This window comes from Oncorhynchus clarkii, chromosome 29, assembly GCF_045791955.1.
Source record: "Oncorhynchus clarkii lewisi isolate Uvic-CL-2024 chromosome 29, UVic_Ocla_1.0, whole genome shotgun sequence".
In the NCBI taxonomy this organism is placed as follows: domain Eukaryota; kingdom Metazoa; phylum Chordata; class Actinopteri; order Salmoniformes; family Salmonidae; genus Oncorhynchus; species Oncorhynchus clarkii.
Window position 1 is genome coordinate 37,470,148 of NC_092175.1, and position 24,551 is coordinate 37,494,698.

At 44.9% G+C, this 24,551-nt stretch overlaps 1 protein-coding gene across 2 annotated transcripts in view; it reads right to left on the reverse strand.

The window, feature by feature from the left end:
• Positions 1–812: 812 nt before the first annotated feature.
• LOC139388041 (serine/threonine-protein kinase TAO1-like) overlaps positions 813–24,551 on the reverse strand; it is a 52,221-nt gene continuing 28,482 nt past the window's right edge. For both annotated transcript variants that reach the window (XM_071134539.1, XM_071134540.1), the window contains 11 exons: positions 18,952–19,119; positions 18,449–18,649; positions 15,417–15,551; positions 14,488–14,724; positions 10,816–10,944; positions 6,782–6,865; positions 3,365–3,484; positions 2,618–2,857; positions 2,321–2,533; positions 1,472–1,654; positions 813–1,354 (listed from right to left, as the gene is read on the reverse strand). In XM_071134539.1, the coding sequence (XP_070990640.1) occupies positions 872–1,354; positions 1,472–1,654; positions 2,321–2,533; positions 2,618–2,857; positions 3,365–3,484; positions 6,782–6,865; positions 10,816–10,944; positions 14,488–14,724; positions 15,417–15,551; positions 18,449–18,649; positions 18,952–19,119 (2,193 nt within the window). In that variant the 3' untranslated portion in view covers positions 813–871. The remainder of the gene's footprint in view (positions 1,355–1,471; positions 1,655–2,320; positions 2,534–2,617; positions 2,858–3,364; positions 3,485–6,781; positions 6,866–10,815; positions 10,945–14,487; positions 14,725–15,416; positions 15,552–18,448; positions 18,650–18,951; positions 19,120–24,551) is intronic.

The following is a 24,551-nucleotide window of genomic DNA, read 5'->3' on the forward strand; positions in this document are numbered from 1 at the left end:
AGATGTGTGTGTGTGTCTAGATGTGTGTGTGTGTGTGTGTGTGTGTGTGTGTGTGTGTGTCTAGATGTGTGTGTGTGTGTGTCTAGATGTGTGTGTGGTGTGTGTGTCTAGATGTGTGTGTGTGTCTAGATGTGTGTGTGTGTGTGTGTGTCTAGATGTGTGTGTGTGTGTGTGTGTGTCTAGATGTGTGTGTGTGTGTGTGTGTGTAGATGTGTGTGTGTGTGTGTGTGTGTGTGTAGATGTGTGTGTGTGTCTAGATGTGTGTGTGTGTGTGTGTCTAGATGTGTGTGTGTGTGTGTGTGTGTGTCTAGATGTGTGTGTGTCTAGATGTGTGTGTGTGTCTAGATGTGTGTGTGTGTGTGTGTGTAGATGTGTGTGTGTGTCTAGATGTGTGTGTGTGTGTGTGTGTGTCTAGATGTGTGTGTGTGTCTAGATGTGTGTGTGTGTGTGTCTAGATGTGTGTGTGTGTGTGTCTAGATGTGTGTGTGTGTGTGTGTGTCTAGATGTGTGTGTGTGTGTGTGTGTGTAGATGTGTGTGTGTGTCTAGATGTGTGTGTGTGTGTGTGTGTCTAGATGTGTGTGTGTGTGTGTGTCTAGATGTGTGTGTGTGTGTGTGTGTGTGTGTGTCTAGATGTGTATGTGTCTAGATGTGTGTGTGTGTCTAGATGTGTGTGTGTCTAGATGTGTGTGTGTGTCTAGATGTGTGTGTGTGTCTAGATGTGTGTGTGTGTGTCTAGATGTGTGTGTGTGTGTGTGTCTAGATGTGTGTGTGTGTGTGTCTAGATGTGTGTGTGTGTGTGTCTAGATGTGTGTGTGTGTGTGTCTAGATGTGTGTGTGTGTGTGTGTGTGTGTGTCTAGATGTGTGTGTGTCTAGGTGTATGACAGGTGTGATCCGTTGGAGATCTGAGAGGTGATGCTGGCGCTCATGCTCATAGCCTGTTCGCTCCGCCCCCCTCCTGACGTCGACGCCCTCCTCATAGCCTGGGGGCTGTTCCTGGCCCCCCCCACCACCCCTCCCACACTCCCCCTCTGACTCCCTCCCCCAGAGGGCTGATGCAGGCTCCAGGGAGGGGGACCTCCAGCGAGCATAGGGTGACCCCACGGCTGCTGGGAGCTGGTCCCCCCCTGGTGGTGGCTGTGACCATGAGCCAGTCCGGACCCCCCTCCTCCCCAACCCCCTGGGCTGCCCTGTGTGTCTGAGCCAGAGCCCTGCAGGTTAGACAGGACCATGTTGCTGAAGCCTAGTCTCATGGACTCTGAGTCAAAGGCCTCTATCTCTCTGGCCTGGCGCTCCAACAGGGACCTGATACGCTCCACACGCTCGTTCTGCAGAGACAGCATCTCCTCCTCAATCTGGAGACACACACAAACAGAGAGAGAGATGGGGACGAGAGACCATCAGAAACACACAGTGATGCCAACACCTACTAAATCACACACACACACACACACACACACACACACCCCTACCTTGTGTTCCAGAAGAGCCCTGCGGAGCGACACTCTCTGCTCCAGATCCTTCCTCTCTCTGTCGTGCTGGGCTTCTGTCTGCATCTTGATCTTACTCTGGTAGGCGTTCAGCAGCTCCAACTCCTGCTGCAGCTGCATCCTCAGCACCTGACACTCCCCTTCCTGGGCCTCGTCCAATCGCAGCTGGGGAGGGAGAAGGGTGGACAGAGGGCATGGGGACAAAACAAAAAGGTGGAGACCAGTAGTAAATAGATCTGAAATCATTGGATAGTTTTAGCAATATGCTACAAACTAGGGCAGCAGGATATGGGTCCCCCCAAAAAAATGTACATTTGTTTTTACTTGCAAAGTAGATCAAACACTTGGAGGGAAATAGAATGACGAAGCAAAGTGGAAACCAGCATCGTTCTTGTCTGGAACAATCATTTTACCTAACAGAACACCAAGAGAACTGCATCTAACAGCGAGGAGGATAAACAGCGCTGCTTGATTGACAGGGGGCGGGGCTTGGTGTCTGTGGGAAAGCAGTCGCAAGAGGAGTGGGAAAGACACTACAAAAACAGTCAACTATAAAAAAAAAAAAAAAATTGATATAGCACGCAGCTGAGCAGCATTTAAAAAATTCCATGCGATATGGATCACTTGCAATATGGATTGTACATGTCAATATTGCAATTTTGACGTGAATTTGATTAATTATGCAGCCCTACCACAAACAGTAGCCCCTTGGGGTTAGAACTAGGGAGTGAACATATTTTTAGTAAGTCTTCCCAAAAAGTAGATTTTAATTTGCCTGTGTTTGATACCTGTTTAGAGAGACAACAGTGTGTGTGTGCATGTGGTACTCACAGCCTGTGTGGACAGCATGTTGTTGATAGAGTGGTCATACTGCTCGGCCAGGATGGCCAGTTTCCTGGTCTGCTCCTCCTTCAGCCTCTTGAGCACCGCCTTGTGGTCGGCCTTGGGAGTGCTCTCCAACAGGTGGTTCCTCAGGGCCTTGTACTGCCGTGTCTGGATCTTACACGTGTCCTGGAACTGCTTCTTAATTTGCAGCTCCTTAGACTGGGGGAGGGAGTGGGGGACCGTAAAATAGGTGTAGGTGTGTGTGTGTGTGTGTGTGTGTGCCAGTGTCTGTGTGTTCCTGACCTTTAAACTTTTGGGCTGCTGTCGAACCTCCATGACATGTTTGCGTCTCAGCTCTCTCTCCCTCCTCTTGTTGTACTCCAGCTGATTGGTCAGTTCTGTCTGGTGCTGTGTCCTGATAAGCTCCGCCCTCATCTTCTGGATGGTTCCCAGATGTCTGAACTCCAGCTCCTGCATCGACTCGTGATGTCTGAGCAGCATGGCATGTTCCAAGTCCTTCTGGGTCTGACGCTTATTCAACTCCTGAGAGAGGGAGAAGAAGAGAGATTGAATGACAAGTAATATAATAATAATTTAGTGTTTCACATTTGTACAGTTGTGTTTTTTTACATGTTTTAAATGGAAATGTTTTTTTTTTTGCATATCCCAACTCCCCAAGACACCCTCGGGGAGTGGAGTCATGGCCAGGGGTCAGCCTGGCGACCCTGGAGTGCAGATTTTTCCCCTGGACTGCTCGGGGATTCGAACTAGCGACCTTTCGGTTACTGGTCCAACACTAACTGTTAGGTTACCTGCCTCGCTATGTGGGGGGAGGGTGAAGGGGAGAGGAGGGAGAGAGTTGGAGGCAGGAGGAGAGAAGGGTTGAAACAGAAATGGAGGAGAGGTAGAGAGGGTGTTAAGAGAGCATGAAAAATAAATGAATTGAGAAAGGAGAGGAATGTTCACACAAGACAGCTCCATGTGTTGAGCGATAACCTGTCATGTCCTTTGGAGGTGAATAGGAATGATGTGTGTTTGCGTGTTGTGTACCTCTCGTGCCAGGTCCTGCTCCACGTTGTGCCTGGCGATGAGTATCCTGCGTTTGAAACGTCGACACTCCAGCTCCAGGTACTGCCGCTGTCTCCTCAACAAGTTGGCTTCCTCCTCAGCCTGACAAATTACATCAAACTTTACTTAACAGTGTGGCATAGTTGGTAATGGATCTTGCATCACCAAGGGTTGTGGATTCGATTCCCGCTCAGGAATGACTAAGTTGCTTTGGATAAAAGCGTCTGCTCTGGTATGTATTGTATAATATCTTATATAGTACATTTTGTACCATAAAAACGCAGTACAAAGTACTTCACATACATCCAATTAATAATACAAGAAAAATACCATACATTTATAGACAGATACATGAAGAGAGTACAACAATAGCAGAAGTCTCGAGGTATTGCTTGCCTGAGGTAGAATACCTCATGATAGTGTGGTATACAGTTTATCTACCAAGAGAGAAATCATCTATATTATTCAAATCCTTCTATTTACCACCACAAACCAATGGTGGAAAAAGTAACCAATTGTTCTCAAAGATGGTGCCGATAGAGACGGCAGCTCCGCTTCTAGTCCTTTAGGAAACTGCAGTATTTTTTGTTGTTCATGTATTTTTTCTTACATTGTTAGCCCAGAAAACCTTAAGTGTTATTACATACAGCCGGGAAAAACTATTGTATATCAGAGAGACTTCAACTTACCAGAACAACCAGCACTACGACCAGGAATACGACTTTCCCAAAACGGATCCTTTGTCTGCACCTCCCAGGGAATTCCAACTAATTCCAGAGGCCGACTCAAAACAACGCCACCGGAGGAGAGCGTGCCGGAGCGGTCTTCTAGTGAGGCTTCGGATGTGCACACACCACCCACCACTTCAGAGTATATTACTCGTTAATGTCCAGTCATATTGCTAACAAAGTTGATAAAATTAGAGCAAGAGTTGCTTTCCAAAGAGATATCCGGGATTGTAACATACTCTTTCATGGAAACATGGCAAGCTTGGGACATGCTGTCGGAGTCAGTACAGTAAACGGGACTTTCAAGTGCATCGCGCCGACACAAATAAACATCTCGCCGGTAAGAAGAAGGGCGGGGGTGTATGTCTATGATTAAAAACTCATGGTGTAATTGTATCAACATAGACGAACTCAAGTCCTTTTGTTCACCTGACATTGAGGAATTCTATCAAATGCCGACCATATTATCTCCCAAGAGAACTCTCCTCCGTTATTGTCATAGCCGTGCAAGCGGATACCAAGACGAGGAATTTCATTGGACTTTATGCAAACTGGAAACCATATATCTGGGGATTTTAACAAAGCTACCTAAATTCTATCAGCATATCTATTGCAGTACATGAGAGAGTAACACGCTCGACCACTGCTACTCGAACTTCTGCGATGCATTACAAAAAGAAAACCAGCCTCGTCGTGAACATCGACGTCTTGCTTCCAGACAAATTCAACAACTTCTTTGCCCGCTTTGAGGACAATACAGTGCCACCGACGCGGCCCGCTACCAAAGACTGTGGGCTCCCGTTCTCCGTGGCCGACGTAAGTAAAACATTTAAACGCGTTAACCCTTGCAAGCCTGCCGGCCCAGACGGCAACCGCAGCCACCTCCTCAGACCATGCTCAGACCAGCTGGCTGGTGTGTTTACGGACATATTCAATCAATCCTTATCCCAGTCTGTTGTTCCCACATGCTTCAAGATGACCACCATTGTTCCTGTTCCCAAGACAGCTAAGGTAACTGAACTAAATGACTATTGCCCCGTAGCACTCACTTCTGTCATCATGAAATACTTTGAGAGACTATGCAAAGATCACCCTACCTATCACCCTAGACCCACTTCAATTTGCTTACAGCCCTAATAGGTCCACAGACAATGCAATCGCCATCACACTGCACACTGCCCTGTCCCATCTGGACAAGAGGAATACCTTTGTAAGAATGCTGTACATTGACTACAGCTCAGCATTCAACACCATAGTACCCTCCAAGCTCATCACTAAACTTGAGTCCCCGGGTCTGAACCCCTCCCTGTGCAACTCGGCCCTGGACTTACTGATGGGCCGCCTCCAGGTGGTGAAGGTAGGAAACAACATCTCCACTCCACTGATCCTCACCACTGGGGCCCCACAAGTTTGCGATCTCAGCCCCCTCCTGTACTCCCTGTTCACCCACGACTACATGGCCATGCACGCGCCTCCAACTCAATCATCAAGTTTGCAGACGACACTACAGTGGTAGGCTTGATTACCAATAACAACAACGAGACAGCCTACAAGAAGAAGGTGAGGGCCCTCGGAGTGTGGTGTCATGAAAATAACCTCTCACTCAATGTCAGCAAAACAAGAGATGATTGAGGACTTCAGAAAACAGCAGAGGGAGCACCCCCCTATCCACATCGACGGGACAGCAGTGGAGAAGGTGGAAAGTTTTAAGTTCCTTTGTGTACATACACACCGACAAACTGAAATGGTACACAGACAGTGTGGTGAAGAAGGCGAAACACCGCCTCTTCAACCTCAGGAGGCTGAAAGAATGTGTCTTGTCACCTAAAACCCTCACTAACTTTTACAGGTGCACAATCAAGAGCATCCTGTCGGGCGGTATCACCCCCTGGAACGGCAACTGCATCGCCCACAGCTGGTGATACACCGCAGACACCAATATTATCTTTGACAAAAAAAAAAAATAGCGATATGCATTTTTGAGGCCTTTTAAGCATTCTAGTACAATTAAATAGTTTACACACACACACACAGACGCAGCTGTCTAAGGCACTGCATCTCAGTGCAAGAGGCGTCACTACAGTCCCTGATACAGGCTGTATCACATCCGGGTGTGAATGCGAGTTGCCATTTTTAGCTAATATCGGCCCAATTCCGATATGTTCACCGATATATCCTGCATCCCTACCCACAACCGCAGAGCTCTCCAGAGAGTGGTGCGGTCTGCAAAACGCATCCTGACCGCTTGCATCCCCAAACGGTATGGCAACCGCTAAGCATCCGACCGTAAGGCGCTACAGAGGGTAGTGCGTATGGCCCAGTACATCACTGAGGACAAGCTTCCTACAATCCAGGACCAAAATACTAGGCGGTGTCAGAGGAAGGCCTAAAAAATTGTCAAAGACACCAGTCACCCAAGTCATAGAGTATTCTCTTTGCGACCGGAGCGCCAATCCTAGGTCCAAAAGCTCCTTAACAGCTTCTACCCCCAAGCCATAAAACTGCTGAACAATTAATAAAATGGCCACCCAGACTGTTTGCATTGACCCTTTTGTTTTTACACTGCTGCTACTCGCTGTTTATTTTCTATGCATAGTCACTTTACCCCAACTTACATCTACAAATTACCTCGACTAACCAGTCATTTGCGTTGATGTAACTGGTGCTGTACCTGGAAGTGCTGGATGTTCTCCTTCTGCTTGGACAGCCACTCCTGCTTCTCCTTCTTAGGGGTTGACTGGTTCTCACTCAACTCCTACAGGACAGAGAGAAGTGAGTGTGTGTGTACACATCTCTTGTACCAGATCCTGTTCCACATTGTGTGTGTGTGTGTACACATCTCTTGTACCAGGTCCTGTTCCACGTTGTGTGTGTGTGTGTGTGTGTGTGTGTGTGTGTGTGTGCGTGCGTTCGCTTGAACCAGGGACCCTCTGAACCCATCACCTAAAAAGCAGTGCTAAATTACAAAATAAAATTCTTACCCTGTAAGCTTGTACATGGATGAGTAAAACAGCTTCGGTTTTGGATTGCTGACATAACTTGTTCATAGACTGCTTACAGGGTAAGGAAACCGAAGTAATTCTGTAATTTGTGTGAACTATCCTTTTAAGTTGAAATATTAATATATTGTATAGTTAAATTAAGGTTTTAAATATATATATCAATGTATCAGATGCAGTCCTATTTCTCCCAGCCTCAGACTGGTGAAACTCTCCTCAGGAAGAAGATAATAAGGGGTGGGGTCTAGACAGAAACTAGTTGCAATAAGTTGCTACTTACCAAACCAATCACATATTTACACTGGTAGAGCTCCTAACAGTTTGTGATTCTGATTTGCAACAGGCAGCATATGACACAGGCTAATAAAAGGTTGTCCGGGATGGGGAAAAGGAAATGCCTCTCCTGAGGGAAAACCACATTTCTACTCAGAGCCAATCAATTGCGAGCATTGAATGTCAGCACTCCCATTCAAATCGCAAAATCCAAATAATGAAATTCCTCAGACTTCCAACAGTCAAGACAAGATTTTGGAAGGACGGTCACGCACGACTAGACTTCTCCAAGCTGTAATTTACATATAAGCTCTGGTGCTTAAATTTGGCCCGCATCCCTCCAATATAAATGAACCATTACCCAGAGTGCTACTGAAGCCATGGTCCTTCAGAACTACTTCTAGGTCTAGATTGGTTGACGGCAAAGATGGACACTACTAGTCTACCAAGCAGTAACAGCTACCTAGCTAGCCGCTCCATATCGGCTAAACTCACCCTCCTTTGACCTGGTCTCCGCAGCAACCCCAGCAGCCGGGCAAAGCCCAACTGAGTGATCCGGGTCAGGAGCATCAATGTAACAGTGTTGCTTCCATCCCTGTTCCTGTCCCTCACTGGGCTCGAACGAGGGGCGCGAAGTAGTGCCTGTCCCTGTTCACCCACGAAGCAGCGTTACCTGTGTGTGTGTGTGTGTGTGTGTGTGTGTGTGTGTGTGTGTGTGTGTATTCAGATAGTATTCAGACCGCTTGACTTTTATACTTTGTTACATTACAGCCTAATTCTAAAATTGATTAAATGTCAATCTTTTCTTTCATCAATCGACAATCTCACGCAAAATGAGAAAGCAAAAACTGAAATATTACATTTACATAATTATTCAGACCCTATACTCATTACTTTGTTGAAGTGCCTTTGACAGCAATTACAGCCTGGAGTCTTCTTGGTTATGACGCTACAAGCTTGGCACTCCTGTATTTGGGGAGTATCTTCCATTCTTCTCTGCAGATCCTCTCAAGCTCTATCAGGTTGGATGGGGAGCGACGCTGCACAGCTATTTTCAAGTCTCTCCAGGGATGTTCGATCGGGTTCAAGTCCGGGCTCGGGCTGGGCCACTCAAGGACATTCAGAGACTTGTCCCAAAGCCTCTCCTGCGCTGTCTTGGATGTGTGCTTAGGGTCGTTGTCCTGTCGGAAGGCGAACCTTCGCCCTAGTCAGGTCCTGAGCAATCTGGAGCAGGTTTTCATCAAGGATCTCTCTATACTTTGCTTCGATCCTTACTAGTCTCCCAGTCCCTGCCGCTAAAACGCATCCCCACAGCATGATGCTGCCACCACCATGCTTCACCGTATGGATGGTGATAGGTTACCTCCAGACATGACGCTTGGCATTCAGGCCAAAGAGTTCAATCTTGGTTTCATCAGACCAAAGAATGGAAGGTGCCTATTGGCAAACCTCAAGCAGGCTGTCATGTGCCTTTTACTGAGGAGTGGATCCCGTCTGGCCACTCTCCCATAAAGGCGTGATTGGTCGAGTGCTGCAGAGATGGGAAAACCTTCCAGAAGGACAACCATCTCCACAGAGGAACTCTGGAGCTCGGTCAGTGACCATCAGGTTCTTGGTCACCTCCCTGACCAAGGCCCTTCTCCCATGACAGCTCAGTTTGGTTGAGCGGCAAGCAAAAGGAAGAGTCATGATGGTAACAAACTTATACAATTTAAGAATAATGGAGGCCACTGTGATCTTGGGGACCTTCAATGCTGTAGAATTTTTTTTGTCAGAATAATAGTAGAGAGAATGATTTATTTCATATTTTATTTCTTTCATCACATTCCCAGTGGGTCAGAAGTTTACATACACTCAATTAGTATTTGGTAGCATTGTCTTTAAATATGATTAACTTGGATCAAATGTTTCGGGAAGCCTTCCACAAGCTTCCCACAATTAGTTGGGTGAATTTTGGCCCATTCCTCCTGACAGAGCTGGTGTAACTGAGTCAGGTTTGTAGGCCTCCTTGCTCGCACACGCTTTTTCAGTTCTGCCCACACATTTTCTATGGGATTGAGGTCAGGGCTTTGTGATGGCCACTCCAATACCTTGACGGTGTTGGCCTTAAGCCATTTTGCCACAACTTTGGAAGTATGCTTGGGATCATTGTCCATTTGGAAGACCCATTTGCGACCAAGCTTTAACTTCCTGTTTGATGTCTTGAGATGTTACTTCAATATATCCACATCATTTTCCCCCTCATGATGCCATCTATTTTGTGAAGTGCACCAGTCCCTCCTGCAGCAAAGAACCCCCACAACATGATGCTGCCACCCCTGTGCTTCACGGTTGGGATGGTGTTCTTCGGCCTCCCCCTTTTTCCTCCAAACACAATGATGGTCATTATGGCCAAACAGTTCTAATTTTGTTTCATCAGACCAGAGGACACTGCTCCAAAAAGTCTAATCTTTGTCCCCATGTGCAGTTGCAAACTGTAGTCAGGCTTTTTTATGGCGGTTTTGGAGCAGTGGCTTCTTCCTTGCTGAGCGGCCTTTCAGGTTATGTCGATATAGGTTTCGTTTTACTGTGGATATAGATACTTTTCTACCTGTTTCCTCCAGCATCTTCACAAGTTCCTTTGCTGTTGTTCTGGGATTGATTTGCACTTTTCGCACCAAAGTACGTTCATCTCTAGGAGACAGAACGCATCTCCTTCCTGAGCGGTATGATGGCTTCGTGGTCCCATGGTGTTTATACTTGCGTACTATTGTTTGCACAGATGAACGTGGTACCTTCAGGCATTTGGAAATTGCTCCCAAGGATGAACCAGACTTGTGGAGGTCCACATTTATTTTTTCTTCTGTGGACTTTCTTTTGATTTTCTCATGATGTCAAGGAAAGTGGCACTGAGTTTGAAGGTAGGCCTTGAAATACATCCACATGTACACCTCCAATTGACTCAAATGATGTCAATTAGCATATCAGAAGCTTCTAAAGCCATGACATCATTATCTGGAATTTTCCAAGTGGTTTAAAGGCACAGTCAACTTAGTGTATGTAAACTTCTGACACACTGGAATTGTGATTTAGTGAATTATAAGTGAAATAATCTGTTTGTAAACAATTGTTGGAAAAATTACTGGTGTCATGCACAAGGTAGATGTCCTAACCGACTTGCCAAAACTATAGTTTGTTAACAAGAAATTTGCGGAATGGTTGAAAAACGAGTTAATGACTCCAACCTAAGTGTATGTAAACTTCCGACTTCAACTGTACGTAAATAAGGTATTTTCTGCAAACATTTCTAAAAACCTGTTTTCGCCCTGTCATTATGGAGTATTTTGTGTAGATTTGATAGATATGTGGAAAAAGAGAAAGGGTCTGAATACTTTCCGAATGCACTGTGTGTGTGCGTGTGCGTGTGCGTGTGTGTGCGTGTGCGTCTGTGTACCTCTTTAAGCTGCTCTTTGCGAAGTTTGTACTCTCGTTTCTGAGACTCCAGGAAGCTGCTGAGTTCTTTCTTCTGTTGGACCTGAATGTGCTGCTGGAACTTCTTTTCATCGTTGTTAAATGTCTTTGCCTGCGCGCCCGCACACACACACACACACAAAGAGAGAAAACTGCATGAACAGGAGTTGCAATGTATGAAGTTCTCATTGTGTGGGGAGAGTATAGCAGAGAAGACTGAAGGGACAAATCAGGATTTAGAAATTCAATCAACCAATTTGCAGGCCAGAAAAAGGACAGTAATTGTAAAATTATATAGGTATTGTATATAAGTCCATTACAATATAGATACTGTATATAGGTCCATTACAATATAGACACTGTATATAAGCCAGCAGCATACCACCCTGCATACCACTGCTGGCTTGCTTCTGAAGGGTTGGTTCTGGTCAGTCCCTGGATGGGAGACCAGATGCTACTGGAAGTGGTGTTGGAGGGCCAGTAGGAGGCACTCTTTCCTCTGGTCTAAAAAATATCTTTCAGATGGGACGTTAAACGGGTGTCCTGACTGAGGTCATTAAAGATCCCATGGCACTTATCGTAGGGGTGTTAACCCGTGTCCTGGCTAAATTCCCAATCTGGCCCTCAAACCATCATGGTCACCTAATAATCCCCAGTTTACAATTGGCTCATTCATCCCTCTCACCAGGTTGTTGCTGTAAATGAGAACGTGTTCTCAGTCAACTTACCTGGTGAAATAAAAAAAATATAGGTCCATTACAATATAGACTTGCACATCTATCATGTTAATTATTTCACCTCCCTAATCTTCTACATTTGCACACATGTTGTGTTAACCCTTTGGCAACAAGTCCCCTGTATGGGGGGCGATGGGGTACTATTAAACAAGTCTAGATTCAATATTAAGATACAAACATGTTCGTAACTGTGTTGTTTTTGCCGCACTTTATCTTGGCCAGATTGCAGTTGTAAATGAGAACTTGTTCTCAACTGGCATACCTGGTGAAATAAAATATATATATATTTGGATTTGTTTAACACTTCTTTGGTTACGAAATGTTTCCATGTGTATTATTTCATAGTTGATGTCTTCACTATTAATCTATTACGTAGAAAATAAACTCACCAAAAAGAAACGTCCCTTTTTCAGGACCCTGTCTTTCAAATATGATTCGTAAAAATACAAATAACTTCACAGATCTTCATTGTAAAGGGTTTAAACACTGTTTTCCATGCTTCTTCAATGAACCATAAACAATGAATGAACATGCACCTGTGGAACTGTCTTTAAGACACTAACAGCTTACAGACGGTAGAAAATTAAGGTCACAGTTATGAAAACATAGGACACTAAAGAGGCCTTTCTACTGACTCTGAAAAACACCAAAAGAAAGATGCCCAGGGTCCCTGCTCTTCTGCGTGAACGTGCCTTAGGCATGCTGCAAGGAAGCATGAGGACTGCAGATGTGGCCAGGGCAATAAATTGTATGTCTGTACTGTGAGACGCCTAAGACAGTGCTACAGGGAGACAGGACGGACAGCTGATCATCCTCGCAGTGGCAGACCACGTGTAACAACACCTGCACAGGATCAGTACATCCGAACATCACACTGCAGGACAGGTACAGGATGGAAACAACAATTGCCCGAGTTACACCAGGAACGCAAAATCCCTCCATCAGTGCTCAGACTGTCCGCAATAGGCTGAGAGAGGCTGGACTGAGGGCTTGTAGGCCTATTTGTAAGGCAGGTCCTCACCAGACAACACCGGCAACAACGTCGACTATGGGCACAAACCCACCATCGCTGGACCAGACAGGACTGGCAAAAAGTGCTCTTCACTGACAAGTAGTGATTTTGTTTCACCAGGGGGATGGTCGGGTTCGCGTTTAACGTCAAAGGAATGAGCGTTACACCGAGGCCTGTACTCTGGAGCGGGATCGAATTTGGAGGTGGAGAGTCCAACATGGTCTGGGGCGGTATGTCACATCATCATCGGACTGAGCTTGTTGTCATTGCAGGCAATCTCAATGCTGTGCGTTACAGGGAAGACATCCTCCTCCCTCATGTGGTACCCTTCTTGCAGGCTCATTCTGACATGACAATGCCACCAGCTTGTCCTGTGCGTATCTTCCCGCAAGACAGGAATGTCAGTGTTCATGGCCAATGAAGAACCTGGATCCCAACCCATTGAGCACATCTGGGACCTGTTGGATCGGAGGGTGAGGGCCATTGCCCCCAGAAATGTCCGGGAACTTGCAGGTGCCTTGGTAGAAGAGTGGGGTAACATCTCACAGCAATAACTGGTAAATCTGGTGCAGTCCATGAGGAGGAGACGCACTGCAGTACTTAATGCAGCTGGTGGCCACACCAGATACTGACTGTTACTTTTGATTTTGACCCCCCCTTTGTTCAGGGACACATTCCAGTCTCAACGTCAACAGTGAAGAGGAGACTCTGGGATGCTGGCCTTCTAGGCAGAGTTCCTCTGTCCAATGTCGGTGTTCCTTTACCCATCTCAATCTTTTCTTTTTATTGGCCAGTCTAAATATGGCTTTTTCTTTGCAACTCTGCCTAGAAGGCCAGCATCCCAGAGTTGCCTCTTCACTGTTGATGTTGAGACGGGTGTTTGCGGGTACTATTTAATGAAGCTGCCAGTTGAGGACTTGTTAGGCGTCTGTTTCTCAAACTAGACACTGATGTACTTGTCCTCTTGCTCAGTTGTGCAACAGGGCCTCCCACTCTTTCTATTCTGGTTAGAGCCAGTTTGCGCTGTTCTGTGAAGGGAGTAGTACACAGCGTTGTAGGAGATCTTCAGTTTCTTGGCAATTTATCGCATAGAATAGCCTTCCTTTCTCAGACCAAGAATAGACTGCCGAGTTTCAGAAGTAAGTTATTTTGTTTCTGGCCATTTTGAGCCTGTAATCGAACCCACAAATGCTGATGCTCCAGATACTCAACTAGTCTATAGAAGGACAGTTTTATTGCTTCTTTAAAATCAGCACAACAGTTTCAGCTGTGCTAACATAATTGCAAAAGGTTTTTCTAATGATCAATTAGCCTATAAAAATGATAAACTTGGATTAGCTAACATCTAGTGCCATTGGAACACAGGAGTGATGGTTGCTGATAATGGGCCTCTCTACGCCTATGTAGATATTCCTTCTTTTTTTTTTATCAGCCGTTTCCAGCTACAATAGTCATTTACAACATTAACAATGCCTACACTGAATTTCTGATCAATTTGATGTTAAAAAGTTAGCTTTTCTTTAAAAAATTAGGACATTTCTAAGTGACCCGAAACTTTTGAACGGTGGTGTGTGTGTATCGATCTATCTCTCGGTCTCTGTGTGTGTAGGTCTGTCTCCGTGTGTGTGTGTGTGTGTGTGTGTGTATTAATGAAGTATACAGTATAAACCCTGGATTGCGTAAACGTATGCATTAAGGTCACTGTAATAAAATATACTTGGCAAAAAACAAAAGTACACATTGATAAAGGCACAAATATGGCTGGCAAAGGGGAGCACAAATATGGCTGGCAATGGCTACAAAACAGTCAGCCATCAAGCCATTATATACACATCAATCGTGTGCGTCATTATAGATATATATATATATATCTCTCTGTGTGTGTGTGTGTCTCTTATCTCCTTACATCTTTCTCCATAGCAGCCTGGTGTCTCTTGACCAGTTTCTCTATCTCCTGGGCGAAGCTGTTCCTCTGGCTCTCCAGCTCTTTGTCCAGACGGAGCCGATGCTCATCCATCTCAGCCTTCAGCTTGTTCTCCAGACCCATCAGATGCTTCTGGTGCTGCCGCCTCATCCTCTTATAGCCAGACATCTGCTCCCTCAGCTCACTGTCCTGCTCGTGCTCCTGCATCTCACGAGTCACCTGGGGGGGAGAGAGAGCGAGCGAGAGCGACAGCGAGAGAGAAGGCGAGAGCGAGAGAGAAAGCGAGAGCGAGAGAGAAAGCGGGAGAGAGAGAGCGAGAGAGCGAGAAAGAGAGAGAAAGGTAGAGAGTTCTGTTAACTTACTATTGTGATAGTCTCTGCTATAGTGTCACCTGTTGAAGGACTTGAGTGGTTTTTGGAATTTAGAGAAAGAGTTTCAAAAAGAGATTAAAATAACAGAATAAAAGAGAGACGTCTCACCAGTGAGGCAGTGTGTGTTCTCACCAGTGAGGCAGTGTGTGTGTGTGTTCTCACCAGTGAGGCAGTGTGTGTGTGTGTGTGTGTTCTCACCAGTGAGGCAGTGTGTGTGTGTGTGTTCTCACCAGTGAGGCAGTGTGTGTGTGTGTGTTCTCACCAGTGAGGCAGTGTGTGTGTGTGTTCTCACCAGTGAGGCAGTGTGTGTGTGTGTGTGTGTTCTCACCAGTGAGGCAGTGTGTGTGTGTGTTCTCACCAGTGAGGCAGTGTGTGTGTTCTCACCAGTGAGGCAGAGTGTGTGTGTGTTCTCACCAGTGAGGCAGAGTGTGTGTGTGTTCTCACCAGTGAGGCAGTGTGTGTGTGTGTGTGTTCTCACCAGTGAGGCAGTGTGTGTGTTCTCACCAGTGAGGCAGTGCATGTAGGGGTGTGTGTTCTCACCAGTGAGGCAGTGCGTATGGTAGCAAAGTGTTCTCTGTTGCGTTCTCTGTAGTGTTTCCTTGGGGGTTGAGCGGCCGGGGGCTCGGTGGGATGGCCCTGCACCTCTGGGTCACCATGGTAACCCTCCTCTTCCTCCTGGCCAAGGCATTGTCATCATTATCAACATCATGTGTACATGCAGTGTGTGTGTGTGTGTGTATATATATATATATATATATAAAATATAGCGGTGTGTATCAAGGTGTGTATGTATGGTATGTATAGCAGTTTATACAACGTGTGGGTCTAATCCTGGACGATTGGTTAAAACCGCATTCCAGACGGTGTCTATTCCACAAGTTACCACTGGCTAAATCTATGACATTAAAATGCCTATTTACTCTGTTCCATCGGACTGCTTAACCCACTGTCTCAACAGCCCAGCCAGGCAATTTATAAACTTGATCTCCACTATAAGAAGCATCTGGCCATTATCTCAGATTTCTTTTAGACTAACATTTAGTTTTCAACAGCGGAGATTTGTATAAACCTTGCCGTCTGTCTTTCTGACATTTGCAACATGGCTTCACTGCCAAAATTCCATCCTCAGCGGTCCCATAGTAATGAATGTGTTGGTAGTCGGGATGAGATAGACAGGAAGCTTTTCTCAGCCAGACGAATTCATCATTGTTTTTATGGACATATACAAAGAAATGTTAACAGAAAACAGGTAAAACTAAACAAAATGCAGATAGTTAGCAGTCTTCCCAGCTTCAGTTTTTAGTCATTGTGTTAGCTGTGTTGTTGGCTAGCTCCTCTGAACAACACTGTCCTGACGAGAGAGAGCACATTTTCTATGCCAGGTGAAATCGCACATCATTAGCATATTGTAATGGATGTGTCCAAATAAATGTCACTAGACAACAGCTTAAACAAATGCAAATACAGCTACTGTTGTTATTCTGGCTGCACTGCTGTTGTTATTCTGGCTGCGCTGCTGTTGTTATTCTGGCTGCGCTGCTGTTGTTATTCTGGCTGCGCTGCTGTTGTTATTCTGGCTGCGCTGCTGTTGTTATTCTGGCTGCGCTGCTGTTGTTATTCTGGCTGCGCTGCTGTTGTTATTCTGGCTGCACTGCTGTTGTTATTCTGGCTGCACTGCTGTTGTTATTCTGGCTGCGCTGCTGTTGTTATTCTGGCTGCACTGCTGTTGTTATTCTGGCTGCACTGCTGTTGTTATTCTGGCTGCACTGCTGTTGTTATTCTGGCTGCACTGCTGTTGTTATTCTGGCTGCAATGTTTGACGTGACTAAGCCGTAGTTGGCTAGCTAGCAAGGGATAAGAACGTTACGAACGAACGACTGGGTCACGTCCATAGATACAGAACAAAAAGACTGAACGACTGGGTCACGTCCATAGATACAGAACAAAAAGACTATTATTTTCTATTTTACTACTATTTTCTACATTGTAGAATAATAGTGAAGACATCAAAACTATGAAATAACACATACGGAATCATGTAGTAACCAAAAACATGTGTTAAAGAAATGAAAATATATTTTAGAATCAAGTAGCCATCCTTTGCCATGATGACAGCTTTGCACACTCTAGCCATCCTCTCAACCAGCTTCACCTGGAACACTTTTCAAACAGTCCTGAAGGAGTTCACACATATGCTGAGCACTTGTTGGCTGCTTTTCCGTCACTCTGCGGTCCAACTCATCCCAAACCATCTCAATTGGATTGAGGTCGGGTGATTGTGGAGGCCAGGTCATCTGATGCAGCATTCTATCACGCTCCTTCTTGGTCAAATAGCCATTACAAGGCCTGGAGGTGTGTTTTGGGTCATTGCCCTGTTGAAAAACAAATGATAGTCACACTAAGCGCAAACCAGATGGGATGGCGTATCGCTGTAGAATGCTGTGGTAGCCATGCTGGTTAAGTGTGCCTTGAATTCTAAATAAATCAGACGGTATGATCAGCAAAGCACCCTCACACCATCACACTTCCTCCTCCATGCTTCACGGTGGGAACCACACATGCAGAGATCATCCGTTCACCTAATCTGCGTCTCACAAAGACACGGAGGTTGGAACCAAAAATGTTTATGTTGAGATGTGTCCGTTACTTTAATTCTCTGAAGCATTCATTTGGGCTGCAATTTCTGAGGCTGGTAACTCTAATGAACTTGTCCTCTGCAGCAGAGGTAACTCTGAGTCTTCCTTTCCTGTGGCGGTCCTCATGAGAGCCAGTTTCCTCATAGCGCTTGATGGTTTTTGTGACTGTAATTAAAGAAACCTTTAAAGTTCTTGACATTTTCAAGATTGACTGACCTTCATGTCTTAAAGTAATGATGGACTGGCGTTTCTCTTTGCTTATTTGAGCTGTTCTTGCCATAATATGTTCTTGGTCATTTACCAAATAGGGCCATCTTCTGTATACCACCCCTACCTTGTCACAACCCAACTGATTGGCTCAAACACATTAAGAAGGAAAGAAATTCAACAAATTAACTTTTAACAAGGCACACCTGTTAATCGAAATGCATTCCAGACGACAACCTCATGAAGCTGGTTGAGAGAATGCCAAGAGCGTGTAAAACTGTCATCAAGGCAAAGGGTGGATACTTTGAAGAACCTCAAATATAAAATATATTTTTATTTATTTAACACTTTTTGGGTTACTACATGATTCCATATGTATTATTTCATAGTTCTGATTTCTTCACTATTATTTTACAATGTAGAAAATAGTACAAATAAATAAGAACCATTGAATGAATAGGTGTGTCTAAACTTTTGACTGGTACTGTATATCTCACGGAAGGAGGAAATAGTATGAATAAATATATCAAAATAAAGTTTTTAAATTAAAGTATGTCAATCATTTGAATATGTTGGTAACCCAATGTATAAAAGTGATAATGCCTTCGAAGCCGTTGTTTGGAGTATATATTGGCACGGGGTCGCTTAGTCTCGGGCCTAACACCCATGCCAATATATCCTCCAAAACAGCGGCTTCTCGGCCATCATCACTTCAGTGTGTAGCCCCACCAGTTTGAGGTGTATGACAGAGCTGTTGGACATGACCGTGTGGTCTCCCTCCATCAGGTCCAGTTCACTGCGGTCGTCCTGTGCCGCTTCATTCAGACTGTTGACTGAGCTGCTCTGGGAGCTGATAGACATACTGGGGATGGACTGGTTACTGCCCACACTGTTCACTGTGTCTGTACGACCTGCACCGTGCTCCACCTCCTAGACACACCCAGACAGAGAGAGAGACATCCAGACATAGAGAGAGATTACACACCCAGACAGTGAGAGAGAAACAGACAGCAAGAGAGAGACAGACAGACAGACAGAGAGAGAGAGAGAGAGAGGGGGAGGGAGACAGACAGCCTCACAAATAGGAAAACAGAGAGTGGTCAGATAGTATGTTCAGTTTCATCCCCTGGCTGCTACCTCTGCTCTGATTGGTACTGAAGATTACATGCAAACTACCCCACACACACACACACACACACACACATCCTCTTCCCCTTCACCACCAAACACACCTCGTCTCCATCCTGTGTCTCAGCCTGTGGTCCGTTGTGAGCCTCCTGGAACAGGATCTTCTTCATCTTACGGTACTGCAGGTTGTCCAGCTCCCTGACCGCCTCTTTGGTCCTCAGGATCAGATCCATCAGAACAGAGTCTGGACGCTCTCGTTGGACAAACGCATGCTACAGGGGGAGGAGAGTGAGGGAGGGAGGGAAAGTGTGAAGGAGGGGAAGGACGGGGTAAAGTTAATTTATTAATTCAAGCCTATTCAGTTCACCAGTTGACATTTACATAGCATTATTTTTAGGGCGTTTTCACACGTCGTGCCTTTCAGACAATTTTAGTGAACTCGGTGCGATTGGAACTGAGACCTCTCAAAAGAACCCCGAAACAAACCGAACTGAGATCGAGAGGTGGTCGGAGTTCAGTTCGCTTGAATTCTGCGGTGCGGTCTCTTTTTTTTAGGGCAATGTGAACGCAAAGCTTCCCAGGTTTGCTTGTCATTATTCCTGCGCGACACACTAGACTACTGCGACACCGTTTCCCCTGCTATAACCCCTCCCACTAGACTACTGACATAACCCCTCCCACTAGACTACTGACATAACCCCTCCCACTAGACTACTGACATAACCCCTCCCACTAGACTACTGACATAACCCCTCCCACTAGACTACTGACATAACCCCTCCCACTAGACTACTGACATAACCCCTCCCACTAGACTACTGACATAACCCCTCCCACTAGACTACTGACATAACCCCTCCCACTAGACTACTGACATAACCCCTCCCACTAGACTACTGACATAACCCCTCCCACTAGACTACCGCTACACCGTTTCCCCTGACATAACCCCTCACACTAGACTACTGACATAACCCCTCACACTAGACTACTGACATAACCCCTCACACTAGACTACTGCTACACCGTTTCCCCTGCCATAACCCCTCACATTGGTGCCATAGGAGAGAGAAGATGGTGTGCATGTTTGCAGAAAGAAAATGTGTGCAGTCGTTGGATATTGATTGGCAATTGTCAAGGATGCACAGAAATGCCAAAATATGCGTGGACTATTTTTTTTGTTCAGATTATGTGTTTGCAATATGTGATCTATAGGCTGGGTGTTAAGTTAGTGGTATATTCCATAGAGGGGTTTGAATAGAGAGGAGACCGTAATCTATAGGCTGGGAACAATTCTCGCTCTTAAAGGGGCAGTCGCCTATATTGGGTGTATAAATTCATTATTCAATCTGCAGTTCACTCTTCTGCTATTTATTCTGTTACCAATAATATTTACATGTTAATAGTATCTTCTGATTACATTTATTATGTCTCATATTTTGAACCGATTATTATTATTTGTTGTTTTACGTCTTTTTCCCCCCAATTTCGTGGAATCCAAATTGGTAGTTACAGTCTTGTCTCATTGCTGTAACTCCCATACGAACACAACCAAGCCGCACTGCTTCTTGACACAATGCCCACTTAACCAGGAAGCCAGCTGCACCAATGTGTCGGAGGAAACACGGTACACCTGGCGACCGTGTCCGCGTGCACTGCGCTCGGCCCGCCACAGGATCCGCTAGTGCGCGATGGGACAAGGACACGATGCTGGGCCAATTGTGCACCGACCAATGGGTCTCCCGGTCGCTTCCGGCTGCGACAGAGCCTGGAATTGAACCCAGAATCTTTAGTGGCACAGCCAGTACTACGATGCAGTGCCTTTCACCACTGCGCCACTCAGAAGACTTTTGTCTCATATTTTAACCAATTGCAATCTATAAGATTCCAAAATGTAAATTGGCTGTATCACAACCAGTCGTGATTGGGAGTCCCATAGGGTGGAGCACAATTAGCCCAGCGTTGTCTGGGTTTGGCCGGTGTAGGCCGTCATTATAAATAAGAATTTGTTCTGAACTGACTTGCCTAGTTAAATAAAGGTTAAATATAATTTTTTAGGTGTATATATACACACACAGTGGGGCAAAAAAGTATTTAGTCAGCCACCAATTGTGCAAGTTCTCCCACTTAAAAAGGATGAGAGGCCTGTAATGTTCATCATAGGTACACTTCAACTATGACAGACAAAATGAGAAAGAAAATACAGAAAATCACATTGTAGGATTTTTTTATGAATTTATTTGCAAATTGTGGTGAAAAATAAGTATTTGGTCAATAACAAAAGTTTCTCAATACTTTGTTATATACCCTTTGTTGGCAATGACAGAGGTCAAAAGTTTTCTGTAAGTCTTCACAAGGTTTTCACACACTGTTGATGGTATTTTGGCCCATTCCTCCATGCAGATTTCCACTAGAGCCGTGATGTTTTTGGGCTGTTGCTGGGCAACAAGGACTTTCAACTCCCTCCAAAATTTTCTATGGGATTGAGATCTGGAGACTGGCTAGGTCACTCCAGGACCTTGAAATGCTTCTTACGAAGCCACTCCTTCGTTGCCCGGGCGGTGTGTTTGGGATCATTGTCATGCTGAAAATCGCAGCCACGTGTCATCTTTAATGCCCTTGCTGATGGAAGGAGGTTTTCATTCAAAATCTCACGATACATGGCTCCATTCATTCTTTCCTTTACACGGATCAGTCGTCCTGGTCCCTTTGCAGAAAAACAGCCCCAAAGCATGATGTTTCCACCCCCATGCTTCACAGTAGGTATGGTGTTCTTTGGATGCAACTCAGCATTCTTTGTCCTCCAAACACGACGAGTTGAATTTTTACCAAAAAGTTATATTTTGGTTTCATCTGACCATATGACATTCTCCAAATGCTCTCTAGCAAACTTCAGACGGGCCTGGACATGTACTGGCTTAAGTAGGGGGACACGTCTGGCACTGCAGGATTTGAGTCCCTGGCAGCGTAGTGTGTTACTGATGGTAGGCTTTGTTACTTTGGTCCCAGCTCTCTGCAGGTCATTCACTAGGTCCCCCCGTGTGGATCTAGGATTTCTGCTCACCGTTCTTGTGATCATTTTGACTCCACGGGGTGAGATCTTGCGTGGAGCCCCAGATCGAGGGAGATTATCAGTGGTCTTGTATGTCTTCTATTTCCCAATAATTGCTCCCACAGTTGATTTCTTCAAACCAAGCTGCTTACCTATTGCAGATTCAGTCTTCCCAGCCTGGTGTAGGTCTACAATTTTGTTTCTGGTGTCCTTTGACAGCTCTTTGGTCTTGGCCATAGTGGAGTTGAGTGTGACTGTTTGAGGTTGTGGACAGGTGTCTTTTATACTGATAACAAGTTCAAACAGGTGCCATTAATACAGGTAACGAGTGGAGGACAGAGGAGCTTCTTAAAGAAGAAGTTACAGGTCTGTGAGAGCCAGAAATCTTGCTTGTTTGTAGGTGACCAAATACTTATTTTCCACCATAATTTGCAAATAAATGTATTAACCTGTTGAACCTATAGGGGCGCTGTGTCATTATTGGATAAAAAGACGTGCCCGTTTTAAGCGCAATATTTTGTCACGAAAAGATGCTCGACTATGCATGGAATTGACAGCCTTGGAAAGACACAACTCTGACGTCTCCAAAACTGCAAAGATATTATCTGTGCGTGCCCCAGAACTAATGCAACAGGCGAAACCAAGATGAAGTTTCATACAGGAAATGCCCCGGATTCTTAAGGTGCTGTGTTCCAATGTCTCCTTATATGGCTGTGAATGCGCCAGGAATGAGCCTGCGCTTTCTGTCTATTCCCCGAGTTGTCTGCAGCATTGTGACGTGTTTGTAGGCATATCATTGGAAGATTGACCATAAGAGACTACATTTACCCGGTGTCCCGCCCGGTGTCCTGTGTGCGTAATCTGTAGGTCCATGCGCGTTCCATTTCTTCAGAATTGAATGTAAACTGCCACGATGGATTTTATCGTCGATAGATATGTGAAAAACACCTTGAGGATTGATTCTAAACATCGTTTGCCATGTTTCTGTCGATATTATGGAGTTAATTTGGAAAAAAGTTTGCGTTTTAATTACTTCTTTTTTTTTTTCTTCTTACCCAAACGTGATGAACAAAACGGAGCGGTTTCTCCTACACAAATAATATTTTTTGTAAAAACGGAACATTTGCTATCTAACAGAGTCTCCTCATTGAAAACATCTGAAGTTCTTCAAAGGTAAATGATTTTATTTGAATGCTTTTATGGTTTTTGTGGAAAATGTTGCATGCTAAATGCTAGGCTTAATGCAATGCTAGGCTATCAATACTCTTACACAAATGCTTGTTTAGCTATGGTTCAAAAGCATATTTTGAAAATCTGAGATGACAGTGTTGTTAACAAAAGGCTAATCTTGAGAGCAAATAGATTCATTTCATTTCATTTGCCATTTTCATGAATAGTTAACGTTGTGTTATGCTAATGAGCTTGCTGATAGATTTACACAATCCTGGATACAGGGGTTTTTTCGTAGCTAAACGTGACGCAGAAAACGGAGCAATTTGTCCTAAACAAATAATCTTTCAGGAAAAACTGAACATTTGCTATCTGAGAGTCTCCTCATTGAAAACATCTGAAGTTCTTCAAAGGTAAATTATTTTATTTGAATGCTTTTCTGTTTTTTTGTGTAAATGTTACCTGCTGAATGCTAACGCTAAATGCTACGCTAAATGCTACGTTAGCCATCAATACTGTTACACAAATGCTTGTTTTGCAATGGTTGAGAAGCATATTTTGAAAATCTGAGATGACAGTGTTGTTAAGCTTGAGAGCAAATAGATTCATTTCATTTCATTTGCGATTTTCATGAATAGTTAACGTTGAGTTATGGTAATGAGCTTGAGTCTGTATTCACAATCCCGGATCCGGGATGGGGAGATCAGAGAGGTTAAAAATCCTACAATGTGATTTTCTGGATTTTTTTCCTCATTCTTTCTTTCATAGTTGAAGTGTACCTATGATGAAAATTACAGACCTCTCTCATCTTGTTAAGTGGGAGAACTTGCACAATTGGTGGCTGACTAAATACTTTTTTGCCCCACTGTATACACTGCTCAAAAAAATAAAAGGGAACACTATAATAACACATCCTAGATCTGAATGAATGAAAAAAAAATATTAAATACTTTTTTCTTTATATTTTTTCTTTTTTATCTCTCATGGAGTCGGTTTCTGACCGTTTGAGCAGACACATGCACATTTGTGGCCTGCTGGAGGTCATTTTGCAGGGCTCTGGCAGTGCTCCTCCTTGCACAAAGGCGGAGGTAGCGGTCCTGCTACTGGGTTGTTGCCCTCCTACGTCCTCCTCCACGTCTCATGATGTAGTGGCCTGTCTCCTGGTCGCGCCTCCATGCTCTGGACACTACGCTGACAGACACAGCAAACCTTCTTGCCACAGCTCGCATTGATGTGCCATCCTGGGTGAGCTGCACTACCTGAGCCACTTGTGTGGGTTGTAGACTCCGTCTCATGCTACCACTAAAGTGAAAGCACCGCCAGCATTCAAAAGTGACCAAAACATCAGCCAGGAAGCATAGGAACTGAGAAGTGGTCTGGTCACCACCTGCAGAACCACTCCTTTATTGGGGGTGTCTTGCTAATTGCCTATAATTTCCACCTGTTTATTCCATTTGCACAACAGCATGTGAAATTTATTGT